Genomic DNA, 16,429 nt, shown 5'->3' with positions numbered 1-16,429 from the left:
TTACAGCACTGGTCCTCATTTGTGAATGTCTGTGGCATTCTCATGTTCAGAGGACACTTTTAAACTTCTAAAGGGAACTTTTTTAAAGGAATTGCCAATCATTATGTGGAACCATTGTCAGTTCCACACAAAACCACAAAGTTCAATTTGCAACAACTAGACTGTTCTGTTTATTTCCCAGAGGCATGTGTGTTCAAACTCCTTACTGTCAACAAGAGGGCATAATGCACAACATAACAATGTGTGGGACAAGTCGCAGCCGATTTAATCAGCACACAGCATAGGCAGGAACTTTTCGATGAATAAAACATTTCCTACTTAAGAACGTCCAGTTTGACAATTCTTATGAACCGATGATGCACAACATTTGACGAAACAACTAACTTGCACATTCCTAGCCCCAGTTCCGATAACTCAACTGACAATCCATTAATCTACAGAACACGCTTAACCAATGATGAGGCCGCATCCAAACCGGCTCTGATTCTTTGCGTGATTCAGCATCCCGCTGAGCGCGAAGGAGAACGGAAGAGGCTGCAGCTTCTTTTCGAGCACAGCGCCAACAGTCCAGTTGCTGTCCAACATGCCGCGGAAGACTAGGTTAGCCTTTGGAAGCTCCACCTGGTACCCAATGGATGCAACGCTCTCTCCTGCTCTGAAGTTTGTTTCCACTTCGACTCCAACTTGCGTCGTCTCACTTCCACGGTGGTAATAGCAGAAATGGGCTCCTGCCATGCCCAGTGTGCCACTGACGATGTAGTTTGACGCTGTGTACCGGCCAGCCATTGAAAGCACGGCGATTTCCCCTCCCGGTACATGTGGGCCGTATTGGTAGGCCAGCTCTGCTCCAAGGGCCACGTTCGGTACTACGTTCTGGAGGTAATGGGCGACCGCAACGCCAGAGCCGCCGACGATGTCTATGTTCCCCAAGGTTCCAGACACGGTGTACGTTGGCCCCTTGTAGTCCGCAGTCAACTGTGTGGCCGCGTATCGAGATTCTTGAACTTGAGCAGCGATCTTCGTTCGGATGCGAGGACTAAACTGGTGGATGATGTTTGCGTTCAGGTTCCCACTGGGGTCTATGTCTCCAAGTAAAACCGGATAAGCTTCTGAAGGACCGTACTGCTGGGTGCCAACGTACGTTGCGCCGAAGCGGTATCCCGAAGGTGTTATAGAGCTCATGTTGAGTGTGTGACTGATCTGAAAGTGGTTGCTCAATCCCTTGTTTACCATGAGGCGGCCTCCCTCGAAGTTTACGGGAAAGACGTCTTTGCATTTCTTGTGGAGGTCTTCTAGCGTTCCCGGGTTTTGATCTTCAGACTTGTTCAGCGGTTCAGGTGGAGGTTCTGGTGCGGATGGCGGCGGTACTACAGGTACAGCCGGAGATGGCGGTTGCTGACTAGTTGCGAGAACGTTTCCCATGTTTTATGATCCCGATACGCGCCTTTGGGCCCTCACTTTGTTTCACTTTGTAGAAAGATATAGGGCCTCACCGCCGACAATCAGTAATACACGTGTTCCGGTTGGTCGACAAGGATTGGTATTGTGTCCGTATTTATGCAAAGGAAGCCAGGGTGGCGCTACGTGTCAACCTCAATTACAATAAAATAAATTAGGTACAATAATTATACGTTATCCCCATTGAGTAAGCCTATCAAAAACGAAATCTGCAACACACCGTCAATACAGGCCCAAGCCGATATTCTATCCCGCACACAGGGTCCATCTCGTTTCTCCGCGCAGATCGGAGATCACAGAGACGGCAGTGAAAGTGTACTGCGCTCACTCTTGTTCCAAATACCGGCGGGGTGACACTCGTAATTACTGACTAGCTGCTCGAAGATATGGACTTTACCTCCAAACTGTGCGGCACTGCGCTACAACATGCATCAGTGCCTCACCTAACAAATAGATGCGTGTGCACGGATGATGAAATCGAAACCGAAAGTGAACGGTTTTGGATCAATGTAGAGTAATGGCTATTGGCACTGCAGGGAAATGACTATAAAAGTGGGAGCAAACCAGAACAGAAAGAAACGACGTCGATTTTCACTCTAATTTGAATGAAAAGCAAGTTCTCCGTTCGACGAAGGCAGGCACACGCCTTTGGCCCCAGTGATCCCTGTGATCTGTGATACACTGGCGTCACCAGCGCTACACCATACCAGCGCAAGAGGAGCCATAGGTGGCGACAGCGGCGACAGTACGATGGCCTATCTCTCAACGGCTCGTGTCGCCCGTGTCTCGAAACCGCTTCAAACGGGCAGCTGTGACTGTATTTGGTTCTCGTCGTTCTCGTACGTTGCTGTGGAAACGGTGCAGAGACAGCACATTGGTTTAACAGTCCCAAAGTCCCCGTCCAGACCTGTGGACCCGCTACATGTGGACCCGCACTGCCGCCACTAGCCCACTACTACTGCTATTGCCACTATTGCTCTCCCGTGATCTTCAGAAAAATGGCGGACAGTGCTAGTGAAAGCGATAGTAGTTCTGTAGACGGGGCAATGATTGCCCCGTCGCCCTTAACTCGTGAACAGTTTCAGAAACGACTAGACTCTCTTCAGCAAGAAAACAGGGTCCTCAAAATGGAGCTCGAAACATACAAGCTCCGAGTGAAAACTCTGCAAGAGGAGAACCGCGCACTGCGTCAAGTTAGCGTCAACATTGTAAGGCCTAGCGTTTTTCACTGTTTTTCCCGAAAATGTACCAGATTTCATTGCGCAAGCAATGTGCTCGGAACCTTAGCGCGCCACACACATATGGTCACAGTTCTACTTTGATGTTGTAGCTGTAGTGTGACCGATACGCTAGGTATTTGCATCGATAATACGCAAAAGCATCGGTGTGGTGCGGTCCACTTTTCGATCCCCGGCTTGTCATTTCATAGAGATTTTAGTCGCAATTCACGAAACAAGCATGTAGAAACGAAACTCGGCATAGTGTATTTCCCCTCAGGTGTGGTGATGTGCTTATTTGTAGCAAGCCAAGGCGGAGCAAGAGGAAGAATTCATAAGTAACACGTTGCTGAAAAAAATACAAGCCCTCAAAAAGGAGAAAGAAACCCTGGCCTTGAACTATGAACAGGAAGAAGAGTGCCTGACCAACGACCTCTCCCGAAAGCTCAACCAGGTAAAAAAAAGAAAACACACACATTTGAAATCCTTGTTAGAATGGCATCATCTGCTCAGTTCTCTTATGGGTGGTGCACAGCGTGCCGCATATTCTGTCAGGGAAACAATTGTACCTTTCTAAGTGCTTTGTCATCAATATTTTACAAGCCTTCCATGATACACATGCAGGTGTATCTAGAGTAACTAAAACAGCAGTTTGGTTGCAGTTATTTATGACGTCTGAAACTAGTGCAGGGGAGAGGGGTGGGCACTGCCTCCACAGGGAGTCAGGTGCATTTTGCTTGTAATTTTGTTCTGAGATGTAGATAAATTATTGCAACCTTTGTTTGAGGAACAAAATTATAAAAAAAAACATACTGTTCATAAATTTTTTGAACATTCAATGCTAATTGACGCCATCGGCAAGGAGAAGTGTGGAGTTTCGTGCTGAATGTACTGTGACTACAGAGTGGTTGAAAATGTACGGCGGAAGCATAACAAAATAAAGTAGGTTCAGGCTAGTACAAGATACTCAAAGTATTTAAGCTATGTTACTGAGTATCAGGGAAAAGAAAAAGTGACTGAATAGAATACTAAATCGTAAATACTCACAAAAGTAACTGGTTACATTTAAGACACTGTTGAGTTATACTTTGTAAAGTTTGTTGTCAAACACGTTCAGACGAAGCAAAGATAAAAACTGATATCGTTTTGCATATTCTCATTTTCCTGCACCATCTTCTCGGTGAATGCTCTCCTGTGCTCGCACGGATGATCAGCTCATAATTGGAGCTGAGGACAGGGAGAAGCGTCTTTATTGCAGGACATGCTGCAAGCATCCGCTGAATGGCATACAACGTACGCGTACCGCGTGTGTCCTTGGTGCACATTTTTCTAGTGATGACTCCAGAAAGGGTGGAAGCTTCTCATGCTAGTGTCCCCTTATCATCCAAGATGACACAGAAGATAACATCCTACTCGGAATGTCGTAGTGGTCACGGAGCTGGGCACAACATCCTTGTCATGAACATGAAAACATCCTTGTCATCATTTTCGTCCAATCACAAAGCGGCTTCCTCCCGTTGCGACTTCAATTCGCTACAACTTCCATAATTTCCATGATCACTGATAATTTCGGCGCCCGGCGTACTGCCGCTGCAACAACTGACACATGGAAGTTTCGTCACGGAAATTACGCAAGGCAGCCAGTCATTCTGGTTGGACACGCTTGGAAGGCGGAGCCATGTGATGGGCAGGTTGCACCTAGAGTTGCAGAAAAAATCGCTTATGGAGCGATCGGCTGTGCAGCTCGGGTTGTGCAACTACAGGTTTTCCCGGCGATTTTAATCCAAGTGCCAGCTAAATTAATCCATGCCCCATAAAGTTTGCATGGCATGTGGATTAATTTAGCTGGCACTTAAATTAAAATCACCGGGAAAGCCTGTAGAGCTTCGCACGGCGCAACCTGGTTGCGCATAACGAAACTTGCAACGTATGAATCAACCCTTACACAGTACAAACACTGCTATTAACCGCTATTTTAGTACTTGTAGACATACATTCACTCTAAAGGACACTGAGGGACACCGTCAAACCAGGAGTTCAGACCAGCTTCCCTGCACCATCTCCCTTCTGTCTTTAGACATATATTATCATATTCTACACTTATCGCCACCATCCTGAGCAATATATCGACTGCCATTGCAAGTAGACTAACCGTCGTATTCTGGGTCGGCCCTGAGGGATCCCTCCGCTTCGAGGAACCCTTTCAGTAGCATAGGCAATGCATTGGGCACACAGGAAGCGCTGCCAAGGCAATTGAAGCGGACAAAGCATCCCTCAGGGCTGATCGAGAATACGGCGGTAATTCCGGCACGAGTTTCCCTTGTGTTGGGGTCACAGTAATGGCACTTTTCATCCCGCGCTGAGAAATTTTTACACTTTAGTTCCCTTCCAAGCAGAACTGACAGTTAAGGAAATGAGTGATTGTAAGCACCTTTTTGTAACCTTTCACTGTAAACTGCAAAAATTATATTGCATGCTCGCAATAGTCATTACATTTTTCCATGCTTCGTAGTTGCGCCAAGAGAAAGTGCAGCTGGAACAGAGCTTGGAGCAAGAACAGGAAGCACTGGTGAACAAATTGATGCGCAAAATTGAGCGCTTGGAAGCACAGACTCTAGCAAAGCAGAGCAACTTAGAGCAGCTGAGGAGGGAGAAGGTAAGGACATTCCTGCACCCTTACTATTTTTGCAACCGCTTTTGCGCCAAAAAAACCCAGTCAATCAATCAATCAATTTTTGCAACCGCATCAATGATCGTGGTAATTTTTCTAATCCTGAAACATGTGTGAAGCCTGTGGCTTTCTGAGGCAAAAAATTAGCATTTCCACAAAGTGGGATTTACAAATTTCAGAAGCAGAAAGAGAGATGTGGAAAGAATGTGTCGGCTGTAAAATCGAATGATATCGGGTGGAAGATGAAAAAAAAAAAAGTGCTCCTCGTGTACCAGGTGAACAACGAGATGTGAAGCAGCTTTGCAGAATGTGTAGCGCTGAAGTGTTTTTCCGCAAACACTTGTATTGGTGGGACTGTATTGGTGGCTGAATTTGCAGTTTGGCACGTTTGTTTTTGGGCATTACCCCAAGCGACGACGTTTTCGGACTTGCGGGTAGAAAATGCCACTTGATGCGGGACGCAGGTAAAACCCAGCTACACCCGCGTTTCTCCCTCGGGTAGTGCAGGGACCCGCATCCATAGCAATCAAGTGCCGCTGTAGACCATGAGAACAATGTGTTTCCTTTGTTACCAGGTTCTTCCGCGTTTGTACACAGTACTCCTGCATTGAGTGCGCCTAGTGAAGTTATTTCCTACGGCTGGGCCTATTCTCCAAAAGGGGAGGACAGCCCTCGAGCCAATTAAAGTGGACAACGTACTAGTATATTTTCCAACAGCTTTTTTGTGAAATAAGAGTAAAGGACTAGAGTTCCGGGGCATTTTTGTAATAGTTTGGTGACTGTTTTTCTCAAAAGTGCGTTTTGGTTTACCAAAAGTCCAATTTCGCATGCGCAGACGCTTTCATGCTATCTTATATTTTGTCGCAGTATTCTAACTCGTGCTGCTCGGCTGCACTCCGATATGCAGTAAGGGTCTGCGGTTGTACCCGCACAATAGTAGTAGTAGTTCTATTGAACCTTGTTGAACCGGTTTGAGATTTACATACCCGCACAGGCTTCTAGATGATGACGCATATTTAGGGCCCTGTGTTTTGAGGTTTTATGTGTTTTGCTCTAGATGCTCAGTGTTTTGAAAATTGGGGGGGGGGGGGGGGGCCTGGTCTTATTTCAGGATCGGGTGATATCGGGTGGAAAAGCAGATTTTAGGTACTAAAATAAAAAAGAGCACTTCTCGCATTTTAGATCGTCACAGGATACGAAACGGCTATGCTCAGAGTGCAAGGCCCCTATTGGTGGCGGAATTGGCACATTGCCAAGCTAGTCTTCGGGTTTTTTGGGGTTTCACCGTAAGTAACGATGACACAAATGGGGTGGTGGGGGAGGATAAAAGTGAGCTTTACTGGGTTTTACCCTAAAACACAAGGTCCTACGCGTATCGTAGGGTAAAAACGGGTGTTACCAGCTTTAACCCTAAAACACGTGGCTCTAAACATATTCAGTGTGAAGGTCTCTTATAACTGGCAAACATGGCGCCTTGCATCGCTGCTTTCCAGGTGGAGCTCGAACAGACCCTGGAGCAAGAACAGGAGGCCCTCGTGAACCGCCTGTGGAAACGAATGGACAAGCTGGAGGCGGAGAAGCGTCTCCTGCAGGAACGACTGGAACAACCTTCCTCGGGGCCCCCCAGCCCCCCTGCTCGCCTGGGCGGGGTCCTGGGTGTCTGCCTGCCACCTGGTGACCCGGTGTCTCTTGGCACCCATGTGGCCCGCCTCAGGGGGGAGGTTGCGCGACTGCGATCGCAGCTTCGAGATGCGCAGCAAGAGCGTAAGCGAAGGGCTTTGTGTGAGCTCTTGCTTAGATGGTTAATGACCTTCCGTTCTGCTCAGACAACGACAAGATGGCTCAGTTTGCTCAAGAAGAGAGGCAGATCCGGGAGGAGAACGTACGACTGCAGCGGAAACTGCAGCTGGAGATGGATCGTCGCGAAGCGCTCTGTCGGCACCTCTCTGAATCTGAGTCCAGCTTGGAGATGGATGAAGAAAGGTGACCCCTCTAGGTTTGCTCTAGAATACTGATCAAAAGTAGGTACCAGCTTGGTACACAGGTATCCTCGTACACAAATCGGTGCACAAATATCCTCATTGGTGGCATATACGCCTGCTGGTATTACTGCGACTAAATGCAACTGCCTAAAAGCGGAGAGGAAGAAGTTCCTCGACAGAAGGAACGCTTTAGAAGTTAAGTTACTCGTAAATAATGTAGCTATATTACTGAGGCCCGGTTTCACCAACACTGGTTAAACTTAGAACCGCGATCAAGGGCTGCTAAAACTTGAAGTGAACGCTCAATCCTTTTTCACAAGTGTTTTTTGGTGACGTGATGGATGTTTCAGTCACAATAACTCCCTTTAGTGAAGCGGGATTAAGCATTAAATTCAAGTTAAGGGACCGTTGATCTCGGTTCAGATGTTAATCGGCGTTGTTTGGGTACATCACTTCCTTGGCTTAGTCTCCTCCTGTCGCCAATGCTGAGACCACCCAGGAGTGCATGCGAGAAAAAAGAATTTCTCTCCCCCTTTGAAGGCCAAACCTAAAAAATGGTGAAAGGAGGAAGCTCTAAGGATGCCCAGCCCCCTACTTGCATATCGCGCACGTTTTGACTGCTGTGGGTGAACGCTGCGTTTCGTAGAAATTTGTATTATTATAGCTCACTTTGACAAGAAACGTTACTGCTTGCATGAGTCCGTCGTGGTTAAATTGGTCATAATTTTTTTCTCACAAAGGCACTTCAACGAAATGTCGGTCCATGGCATGAGGCAGAGGACAGTGTCTAGCCCTATACCCTACAACCCGTCACCAAACTCGTCACGACCCCTGAGTCCAGGTAAGGAAGCGCATTTGTAAAAGTGAGGTCGTAAGTTGCAGTGTGGGAAGTCCGGGTAGTTGGTGATTCAGCATGAAGACAAAAGGCAGCAGCAACAGAAAGGTTAACAGGAAGTTCCACTGATAGCCTCTTACCTCTCATAGTGTGTTCATTTTCTGTTCCCATGTTGGCAACAATGGGCACAAAGCGGAGGGAAAGCACCGAACATAAAGCATGCAATGCGAATTGTCCGTGCCGATCCACACTGTTGACGGTTTACACTAAACGCAACGTGGTGGTGCTATAATAGGTTCTCCTCGCCAGTTGCACCGGGTTTTACGTCGTCATGCTAAATCACCAACTACCCTGACTTTCTATGTTAGTAGAGGCCTAGGAAGTTTTGCTCATGTAAATACAGCGGAGACCACTTATAACGTATGTCGCAGGACCGCCGAAAATCTGCACTTTAAGCGGTACCGCACTATAAACACATACATTTTTAGGCCAATACGTGCCAGATATTGAGCACTCACCCTTCTGTTATACCAGGTTGTCTACCAACCTGGAAAACAGGGAATAGCCAGGGAATTTTGATGTGACTGGAAAAGTCAGGGAATTGTTAGGGAATTTGGCTAAAAAGCAGCTGAAGTCAGGGAAAATCTCAGACAAGTGCCGTGATGATCGCGAGTGCCGACCGGTGGCTGAGAGGCGATGCCGCAGCAACGTTACTGCGAGTAGCAGTTCACCACTATGACAAGCTCTGACGCAGAAAAGTAGGGTAGCCTCACTAATACTTAATAAATGGCCTGTTTTATGTTGGATCTGGGATCAAAACGTATGAGCAGGCACCAAGTTCCCTTTTGTTTTTGTCAGGGAATTCGCTTGAAATAGCCGGCGAAAACCTGGAAAAGTCAGGGAATTTGAAGGCTGCTGTTTGGTAGACACCCTGGTTATACCATGTTGTGAACGGACTGAACAACGCTGAGATTCCGTGCAGAGAAAACAATCAAAAAAAATATTCCAGAAGCCAGGAGAAGTCATGATCAGAAAACAACGAAATTGCACACCGGCTTGACGCAACAAATAACAATTTTAATGCAGACGTTTCGTCTCCCATGCGGGGGACATCATCAGTGAAAGCAAAATGAGAGGCGACCGCAACCAGCGGATTACTTAACCAGGTCGGCGAACACTTCAAGGAGATTTTTTTTTTAATTTGGGGGGGTAAAAATCGGGTAAATAAACGTGCACTAAATTCATGCGAATTCGGGTGGAAAAACTTCCAGTATGCTAAATTCGGGGAGAAATCTGGCTCAGTTACTCAAACTAACTGTACTGGTTTGGTACAAATGGTGATGTAACTGCATCTGCTACGAAACAATTAAGGTAGTGCCTTCCTACAGACGTCCCAGTGACGACAGTTTGCCGGGTAAAAATCGGGTTTCACCCTAAAGAGGCAACCTTCAATTCGGGGTGCAAATTTGGGAAAGAATCAGGTAAAACCCTAAAACTTCAGGCTCTAATTGAACCTCTGTATGCAATAAGGGGATAAGTCGAGAAACCCCAAACCGAGAAAAGGGGGCTGATCTGATTGTCCATCCCATTGACACACATGCATTTCCCATTTTTCACCATAGTGGGCCAACAAATCACAATAAGGCCCTAAATTTTCATTCACAGGTGCATACTGGTATATAGATGTCATTGCAGCAAAAATAGTAAAAAGGGGATAAGTTGACTTATCCCCTTATTGCATACAGAGGTTCAATATATAAGCAGTATATAAGCAGTTATAAGCAGTATTCCTATACATCATGGTACCAGCGGCATGGCCCGAGTGGGTTAAGGCGTCTCGCTCGTTGGTGTCGTGCAGTCTGGGAGGTGGTGGCTTCGAATCCTACCGCCGGCTGCGCTGTCTGAGGTTTTCCCTGGGTTTTCCCAAAGACCTTCCAGGCGAATGTCGGCACAGTTCCCCCTGAAGTCGGCCCAGGACGCATACTGCCCATCATTGAAGACTGCCCGTGTGACAGGGGTATTAGCGAGGGCGCGCGCTGTACATAAGCATCGATAACCCCCACTACGATACGGAGAAGCTTTTTCTTGAAAAATTACAACAACTACAAATACAGCGCCAAACAGCACCTACTGCATTTTATTCCTGCGTGAAGTAGCCGGTTATTCGCGTCTGCTTCGTGCCTAGAAGATGCGCTTCATGCATTGTTCGTATGTCGCCAAAGCCTCCGCAGCGTTCTCCATATCGTGTCGCGATCCCGCACACCTTCCAAGTACGTCTGTGGCAGTGCGTCTTCCGTAAGGCTCTTCGTTGCTACGACGTATTTGTTCCCGTCAAGAAAATCTGGCTGATTTCGTCACTTAAGCCGCCACGCGAACGAAGCGTTTCCCCACACGCGCGCGTTGGCGCCTTGCGTCTTGTGCTCTTTTCGTCCTGTATTTGGCTGCAACCGGACCGTTCAAAACCAGCGCGAAAGGCGGAAACCTTCCAATGACTCAGACTTCCTTTTGTAGGCACCAGATTCCTCCCGACCACACTAATTGCGCGTGTCATCCTTCGCTGCGGGAACAGGATGCAGAGTGACCCTGAAATCGGCTTTGGGGCCATAAACCTTATCTCGTTCTTTCGCTGTATCGAGGCGGCAACTAAAAAGTATTTCGTTGTAGCGGGAGTTAAAATACACTGATCTCTATGGCCCTCTGCCGGGGAATCCAAATTATTTCGCTCTATCGCCAATTTCGTTATATTGCGTTTCGTTGTAACGAGGTTTGACTGTACATACATTGTGTTCTATGGGAACAGTATTGGGGGTCGGAAGAAAAGCTGCATTATAAGCGGTTACGTTATAAATCGTCTCCACTGTATTGAGTTGAGAATCGCCGGTCTTCTTACGTCGCTTCTACGTCTTACTTTAGCAGTTTTTTCATCATCCTGCTAGGACTCACTTCTTTCTGTTCTGCAGGTATACCAGGCTGTGGTGGCGGTCCCAGGGAGGCCCTCAGTCCCCCCAGCTCAATGACCCGGTGCCAGAGCTGTGGGCAGCCCCTGTTCCATCCTGCACCTCCTGCTTTTCTTCTCCCCACACCATCACCACCAACAATCACCATGCTACCACCACACCCTGCGGTAAGTTCCCAGCTCATGGTGTGTCCACCGTTCTCATAATTCCCGCAAAATACAATGCTGCGGGTCAGACCGGTGGAAGTGGCTTCACGTGGGTACCGTAAACTTCCGTTCATTCGATGCTGACGGGAACGCGAAATTTGATCGAATTATCCGGAGGTTGAATTAAAGAATGGGTTGAAAAATGAACGAGGTCAATGTCACTTTTGTTGGCATAAATTGTGTGTGATTGTCTCCTGTCGCTTGTGCTTGAAACGCGCATCTGAAAACGTGCCACATAAGAGTGTTGATGTGGTAGAACGCCCTTCTCTGTGGTCTTCGTAAGACAGAGTACCAGGGCATTGCATCTGGCTTCAACGTTGTCCGAAATACGCTACGACTGTAAGTCTCTGCGCGTGAGAGAAAGAAAAGGTTGGAGAAAGCACGTGACAAAGCGTCTGTCCACTCAGAAAGCAGCAGTAAGGGGGGGTATTCGCAGACGAGACACTACACTACGGTGAAAAGATGGAGCAACGTGGACCTCACGTGCAGTTGTTGTGGTACCTTATTTGAGAGCGATCCAATGAGACCGTTCTACGTGCACGAGGGGAAAGGGAAACGCTGAGGAAATGCGCGAAAGGCTGACCTACTTTCAGCGGATTGAGCCTCTGCGTGCAATAAGGGGATAAGTCGACTTATATAACGTTAGCTTTGGGAGCTTGGCTGTGCATTCTTCCTGCTCGCCTGCCATCGTAAAAAGCTTGAATCGCAAGTTTCCCCCGACTCTCCAGCTGGTCCCCTTCCAGGAAATCGCACATAGCACGACTGCCCGAATACTCAAACACGGCGCCACCGCCACCACAAGATGGCAGCACTTATGAATAAGGCGTATTCAGTACAATTCAATAAGTTCGTAATTCAATAAATCTGTATCGAAAAATGGCAGCAATGCGCATCATGCCGCGCAAGTACCCAACGGTACGACATGACCCATTCCGCATCCACACGGTAGGCACGCATGCGATTCTCCTGCCGCCCGATTGGATGCCGCCAATCTTTTTCTTCCTGCGGATCACATTAACTGCCACCAAAGATGGCTCCGTTGTCATTGCGTTTTCCTTCTATACGGTAGCACTGTGTGAACTAATTTTGCGTGCATAATAATACAGTCATACTCCTTTATAGCGAGCACCTTTTTAACGAAAATACCACTACAGCAAATTTTTTGGTGGTCCCGCTGGAGCCCTATAGGTCCAATAATGGACATCCTTTTTAACGAAAATACCTTTACTGCAAGTTTTTTTTTGCTGTCCCCTGAATTTCGTTGTAAAGGAGTTTGACTGTAATTGAGGTGCCCCTTTAAGGTTCCACTAACTTACTGCTTTTCCTTGCGACAGAGTTTCCCGTCGGGAAATCAGGCACGTGCCCGTACGTCGTCGCAGGAACGCTTTCCCAAAGTGGCAACCCAGTGCGCCGTTACCCCGTCGGACCAAAAGAGCCGAAGCACGACTCCCCCTCCTCCTCCTCCTGCGCTGCCCGCAATGGCTGCCTCCCCAATGGCGGAATAAGCGGCGACGGAATAGGCGGGCACCTTGGAGGAAGGGATTGTACAGTGTAGAGAGCGGACTGAAAGAAGCTGTGGAAGATGATGACGTGAGACGTGTGGGAGGGGTGTCGCTCTGAAGAGCAACGGGGAGGATGGGATACGAGAGGGGTTGTGTGTGTGTGCGTGCGTGTCGAAAGTCAGTTTATTACTTATCTCCCCGTAAGCCTGAAAGGCTGGATGAACACGGTGCAGTGTTTGATTGCATAGTTAACTTTTATCACCAAAAAAAAAAAAAAAAGGCTTCATTCGCATAGTGTGTGAGATATTGAGGCCGTCCCAGTGTGGAAAGTGGGTTGTCCTACGCGGCTGCCATGTCCGTTCTTCTGTCCAGAGTATCGTGTCGGATGGAATCTTTGTCTTCCTTAGCCATGCTTTGAGTGTCTGAGTGACGGGGGAAGTCACCTTTGCTTGCGCTGACGCGGAACGATTTCTGTCGCTTTTGTAGCTGCACGACCTGCGAGAAGCACCCACGCTCCGTTTGCTGTCCAACAGACGACTGTTTCCTTTCTCTCTTTCTCTCTCTCTCTTTCTTTTTCAATACATATTTTGATGGCACATGTAGTACGTCGTGATGGCAATACAAGCTGTGTGTCTCTGATGGGCTGCTCTTTTTCAAGTACGGGAATCTGGGGCTTTTTCTAGTCATCAGGCCTCCTGAATATGAAGAAAATATTATGAGAATTGCGTGTGACAACAGCAACATTACTGGGTGTGCTGGTATGCTGCCCTGCCGACATTTTCATGTATGGTAGCGTGTCACTGTAGCTCTTTTATTAAGAATTGGGGGGGCTAACAGCAGTGTCGACGTGGCTATAGGTAACACTTCAAAAAGTTGGCATTGTGTGGACAAAGTTTTGTTGCTGGAGCGTGTAAGCCTCGTCGACACCTAAGGCTGTCCAGTTTTTTTCGTGACAATCACACGCGTGCACTTGCCTACAGCAGCTTGCCTTCCAACTTTGTTCAGAGTGGTTGTGAATGATATATGTGTTTCCCTTCTTTTTTTTTTTTTTTTTTCTGTGTGTGTGTGTGTTGCTTGACTGCAAACAGTTCATGTGATGTTTCTTCAGTACTGTTGTACGAAGAGGAAATTGCTCCTTGCTCCAGTGTTGGTAGCCTTACGGTTATTGTTACTGCAGAAAATTAGGTTCAGTCAGGCATTTTCCCTCGCGAAACATTTGTCTGTAGAACATGTGCTAAACCTTGGTGCAGGGTGAGCTATTACAAAGCTGCATGTGGATTTGAGTGTTTCTTTTTAACTTAAACTAAACTCTCTTCGACATCTACAGTTAGCAAAAGGCCCGCGTCTCTTAGTTTTTTTTTTTTTTCTGCATGCGCAGTATTAAGGCAAAACTTGACTGTGATAAATCGTAAAAGGGTTCTTGCTAGCAAACCTGTAAAAGATATATCAAGCCGCAATGATCAAGTGCATTGTACGCTGCTTGCGAACACGCGTTCTGTTTCCTGCGCTCCATGACATTACCACAGGCCTAATGTGTTGGAAAGTGTGTACGTGTTATACTGACATGTTATGTGACTCTCCATCCTCTTGTTTGCTGGGATGAGAGGAAATGACCATTGATAAAATTGTGCCTTCTTTCACATGGCAACAAATCCCTGTGCTTCTTCAGATTACAGTGTTGTTTACCCTGATGCCAAATGTTACTTCCTGGACTGGGGGGGCTGTGTGTGAGACGGCTTTGCAAGAACACATTTTGCGTACAAAGGGAGGCCGAATACCAGCTGCAATACGGGCAGCTGGTAGTCAAAACCTGTTGTGTGGAGTAGATTCATAACTGCAGATTTCTTTGCTGCTGCCGGCGTTTTCTAAAACAGTGACAGAGTCGGTGTGTCCTTGATTCTTTTGTGCATAAAGATGGATCTACCTGCACGCAAGTTGTCGGTGCCTTGGGTGTGTGTACAGAGTGGATAAATAGAGCCTGAAGTTTTAGGGTTTTACCCGATTCTTCCACGAATTAGCACCCCGAATTGAAGGCTCACTCTTTAGGGCGAAACCCAATTTTTACCCGGCAAATTCCCCTCACTGAGATGTCTGTAGGAATGCACTAACTTACTTGTTTGGCAGCAAATGCAGTTACATCACCATTTGTACCAAACCGCTACAGTTAGTTTTGAGTAACTGAGCCCGATTTCTCCCCGAATTTAGCATACTGGAAGTTTTTCCACCCAAATTCGCATGAATTTAGTGCACACGTTTATTTACCCGATTTTTACCCCCCGAATTTAGAAAAAAATATTTCCCGAAAAACTTCAGGCTCTAATAAAGCATATCCACACTTGCGCATGTAACACGCTTCCCGCTTACAGAATGGATTTCCGGTGGAGCTCAACGACGCATTTATCCGATCGGGACCAACAAAACAGTCTTCGTAAAAAAGCTAAGAAAAACACATCTAAAGTGACTGTCTGCAGCTCAAAAGCGAGGAGTTAAATTAACAGCAACCAAAATGGTAGCTTAGTTACAGTAACAAGTTACTACTCCCAACACTGCCGCAAAAAATGTTGTAGCTCCCTGCTGCTATCATAGGTGACTGCCATGTATGCCTTGTGCATTGCTAAGCCCGCGTTCACACAGGGCAGCTTCCTTCATCAACTTGAACAATCTGGATATCTGCATTCACACGTATGAATTCGGTAGCTCCACCCACAACCAACATTACAGCAATCCGAGTGTGTTGGCTCAAATCAAACCTTTTCTTCAACTGCCATTACTCAAACTAAAATCAGTTTATTTCGCCAAAGATCACGGTCTTCAGAAAGTATACCTACGGATACATTTGTGTGGTGTACACAGTAGAGCACTGCACGGGCCCGGGCCCCCGACCCGGCCGGGCTGGGCTTGTTATTGGCTGTGTGCTCCGGGCCGGGCCGAGCCCGGGCCGACAAAATACGCCAGCACCGCGGGCCGGGCTGGGCCCGGGCCGTTAAAATACGCCACCACCGCGGCCCGGGCCGACAAATATGTTCCCGAGAGTCGGGCCGGGCCGGGCCACGCAGCTAATTCCACACATTGGAGATGCATTAGTTCATACCATCATGCGCTTGCGTCATTCCTGTGCATATTTTGCAAAGACAAGCAACGGGTACTGCATTATGCATATGATTCGACCCTCTAGAACATTCTCCAAGCCACTTTACATTGCTCCTCACTCCTCACATATTTCACAATCACTTTCGCAAAGCTTGGTGAGAGGGATAGGGACTGGGAGAAGCAGTTTGTCAACAGCATGCTCTATCTCCGCAAAATCTTGACAGTGTAACGATAACGCCCCGTGCGTTCTGGATTTAATTTGGTCTCGTGTGGTTACGGTGTTAAACCGCCATCACTTGTATGTTTGTCTTCTCTCCTTATAAATTTACTTATAAATTTGTTTGACAATCGCCAGAAACGCGTACGTCGCGACTGGAAATACTAGGCCGGGATCTACTCGCCGGGTCGGGCCGGGCTCTAGTCACTGGGTCACCGGGCCGGGTCGCATAAAAATATGAAGGTCCGGGCCCGGGTCGGGCCGGGCCATTTTTCGATGCGCCCGGGCCGGGTC

At 47.5% G+C, this 16,429-nt stretch overlaps 2 protein-coding genes across 2 annotated transcripts; one reads left to right on the top strand and one right to left on the bottom strand.

Moving 5' to 3' along the window:
* Positions 1–242: 242 nt before the first annotated feature.
* On the bottom strand, positions 243–1,550 carry LOC135368184 (mitochondrial import receptor subunit TOM40 homolog 1-like). The gene has a single exon (XM_064601310.1). It carries the CDS (start codon positions 1,420–1,422, stop codon positions 448–450), a length of 975 nt encoding a protein of 324 aa, XP_064457380.1. The 5' UTR covers positions 1,423–1,550; the 3' UTR covers positions 243–447.
* A 644-nt stretch (positions 1,551–2,194) lies between these two features.
* Positions 2,195–14,757, top strand: LOC135368181 (coiled-coil domain-containing protein 6-like). The gene is made up of 8 exons (XM_064601307.1): positions 2,195–2,666; positions 2,980–3,129; positions 5,188–5,331; positions 6,840–7,110; positions 7,173–7,329; positions 8,069–8,169; positions 11,124–11,287; positions 12,661–14,757. Exons 1-8 carry the CDS (start codon positions 2,457–2,459, stop codon positions 12,829–12,831), a joined length of 1,368 nt encoding a protein of 455 aa, XP_064457377.1. The 5' UTR covers positions 2,195–2,456; the 3' UTR covers positions 12,832–14,757.
* Positions 14,758–16,429: the final 1,672 nt, after the last annotated feature.

This window comes from Ornithodoros turicata, chromosome 9, assembly GCF_037126465.1.
Source record: "Ornithodoros turicata isolate Travis chromosome 9, ASM3712646v1, whole genome shotgun sequence".
In the NCBI taxonomy this organism is placed as follows: Eukaryota; Metazoa; Arthropoda; class Arachnida; order Ixodida; family Argasidae; genus Ornithodoros; species Ornithodoros turicata.
This window is presented reverse-complemented; position numbering and strand designations above follow the sequence as displayed.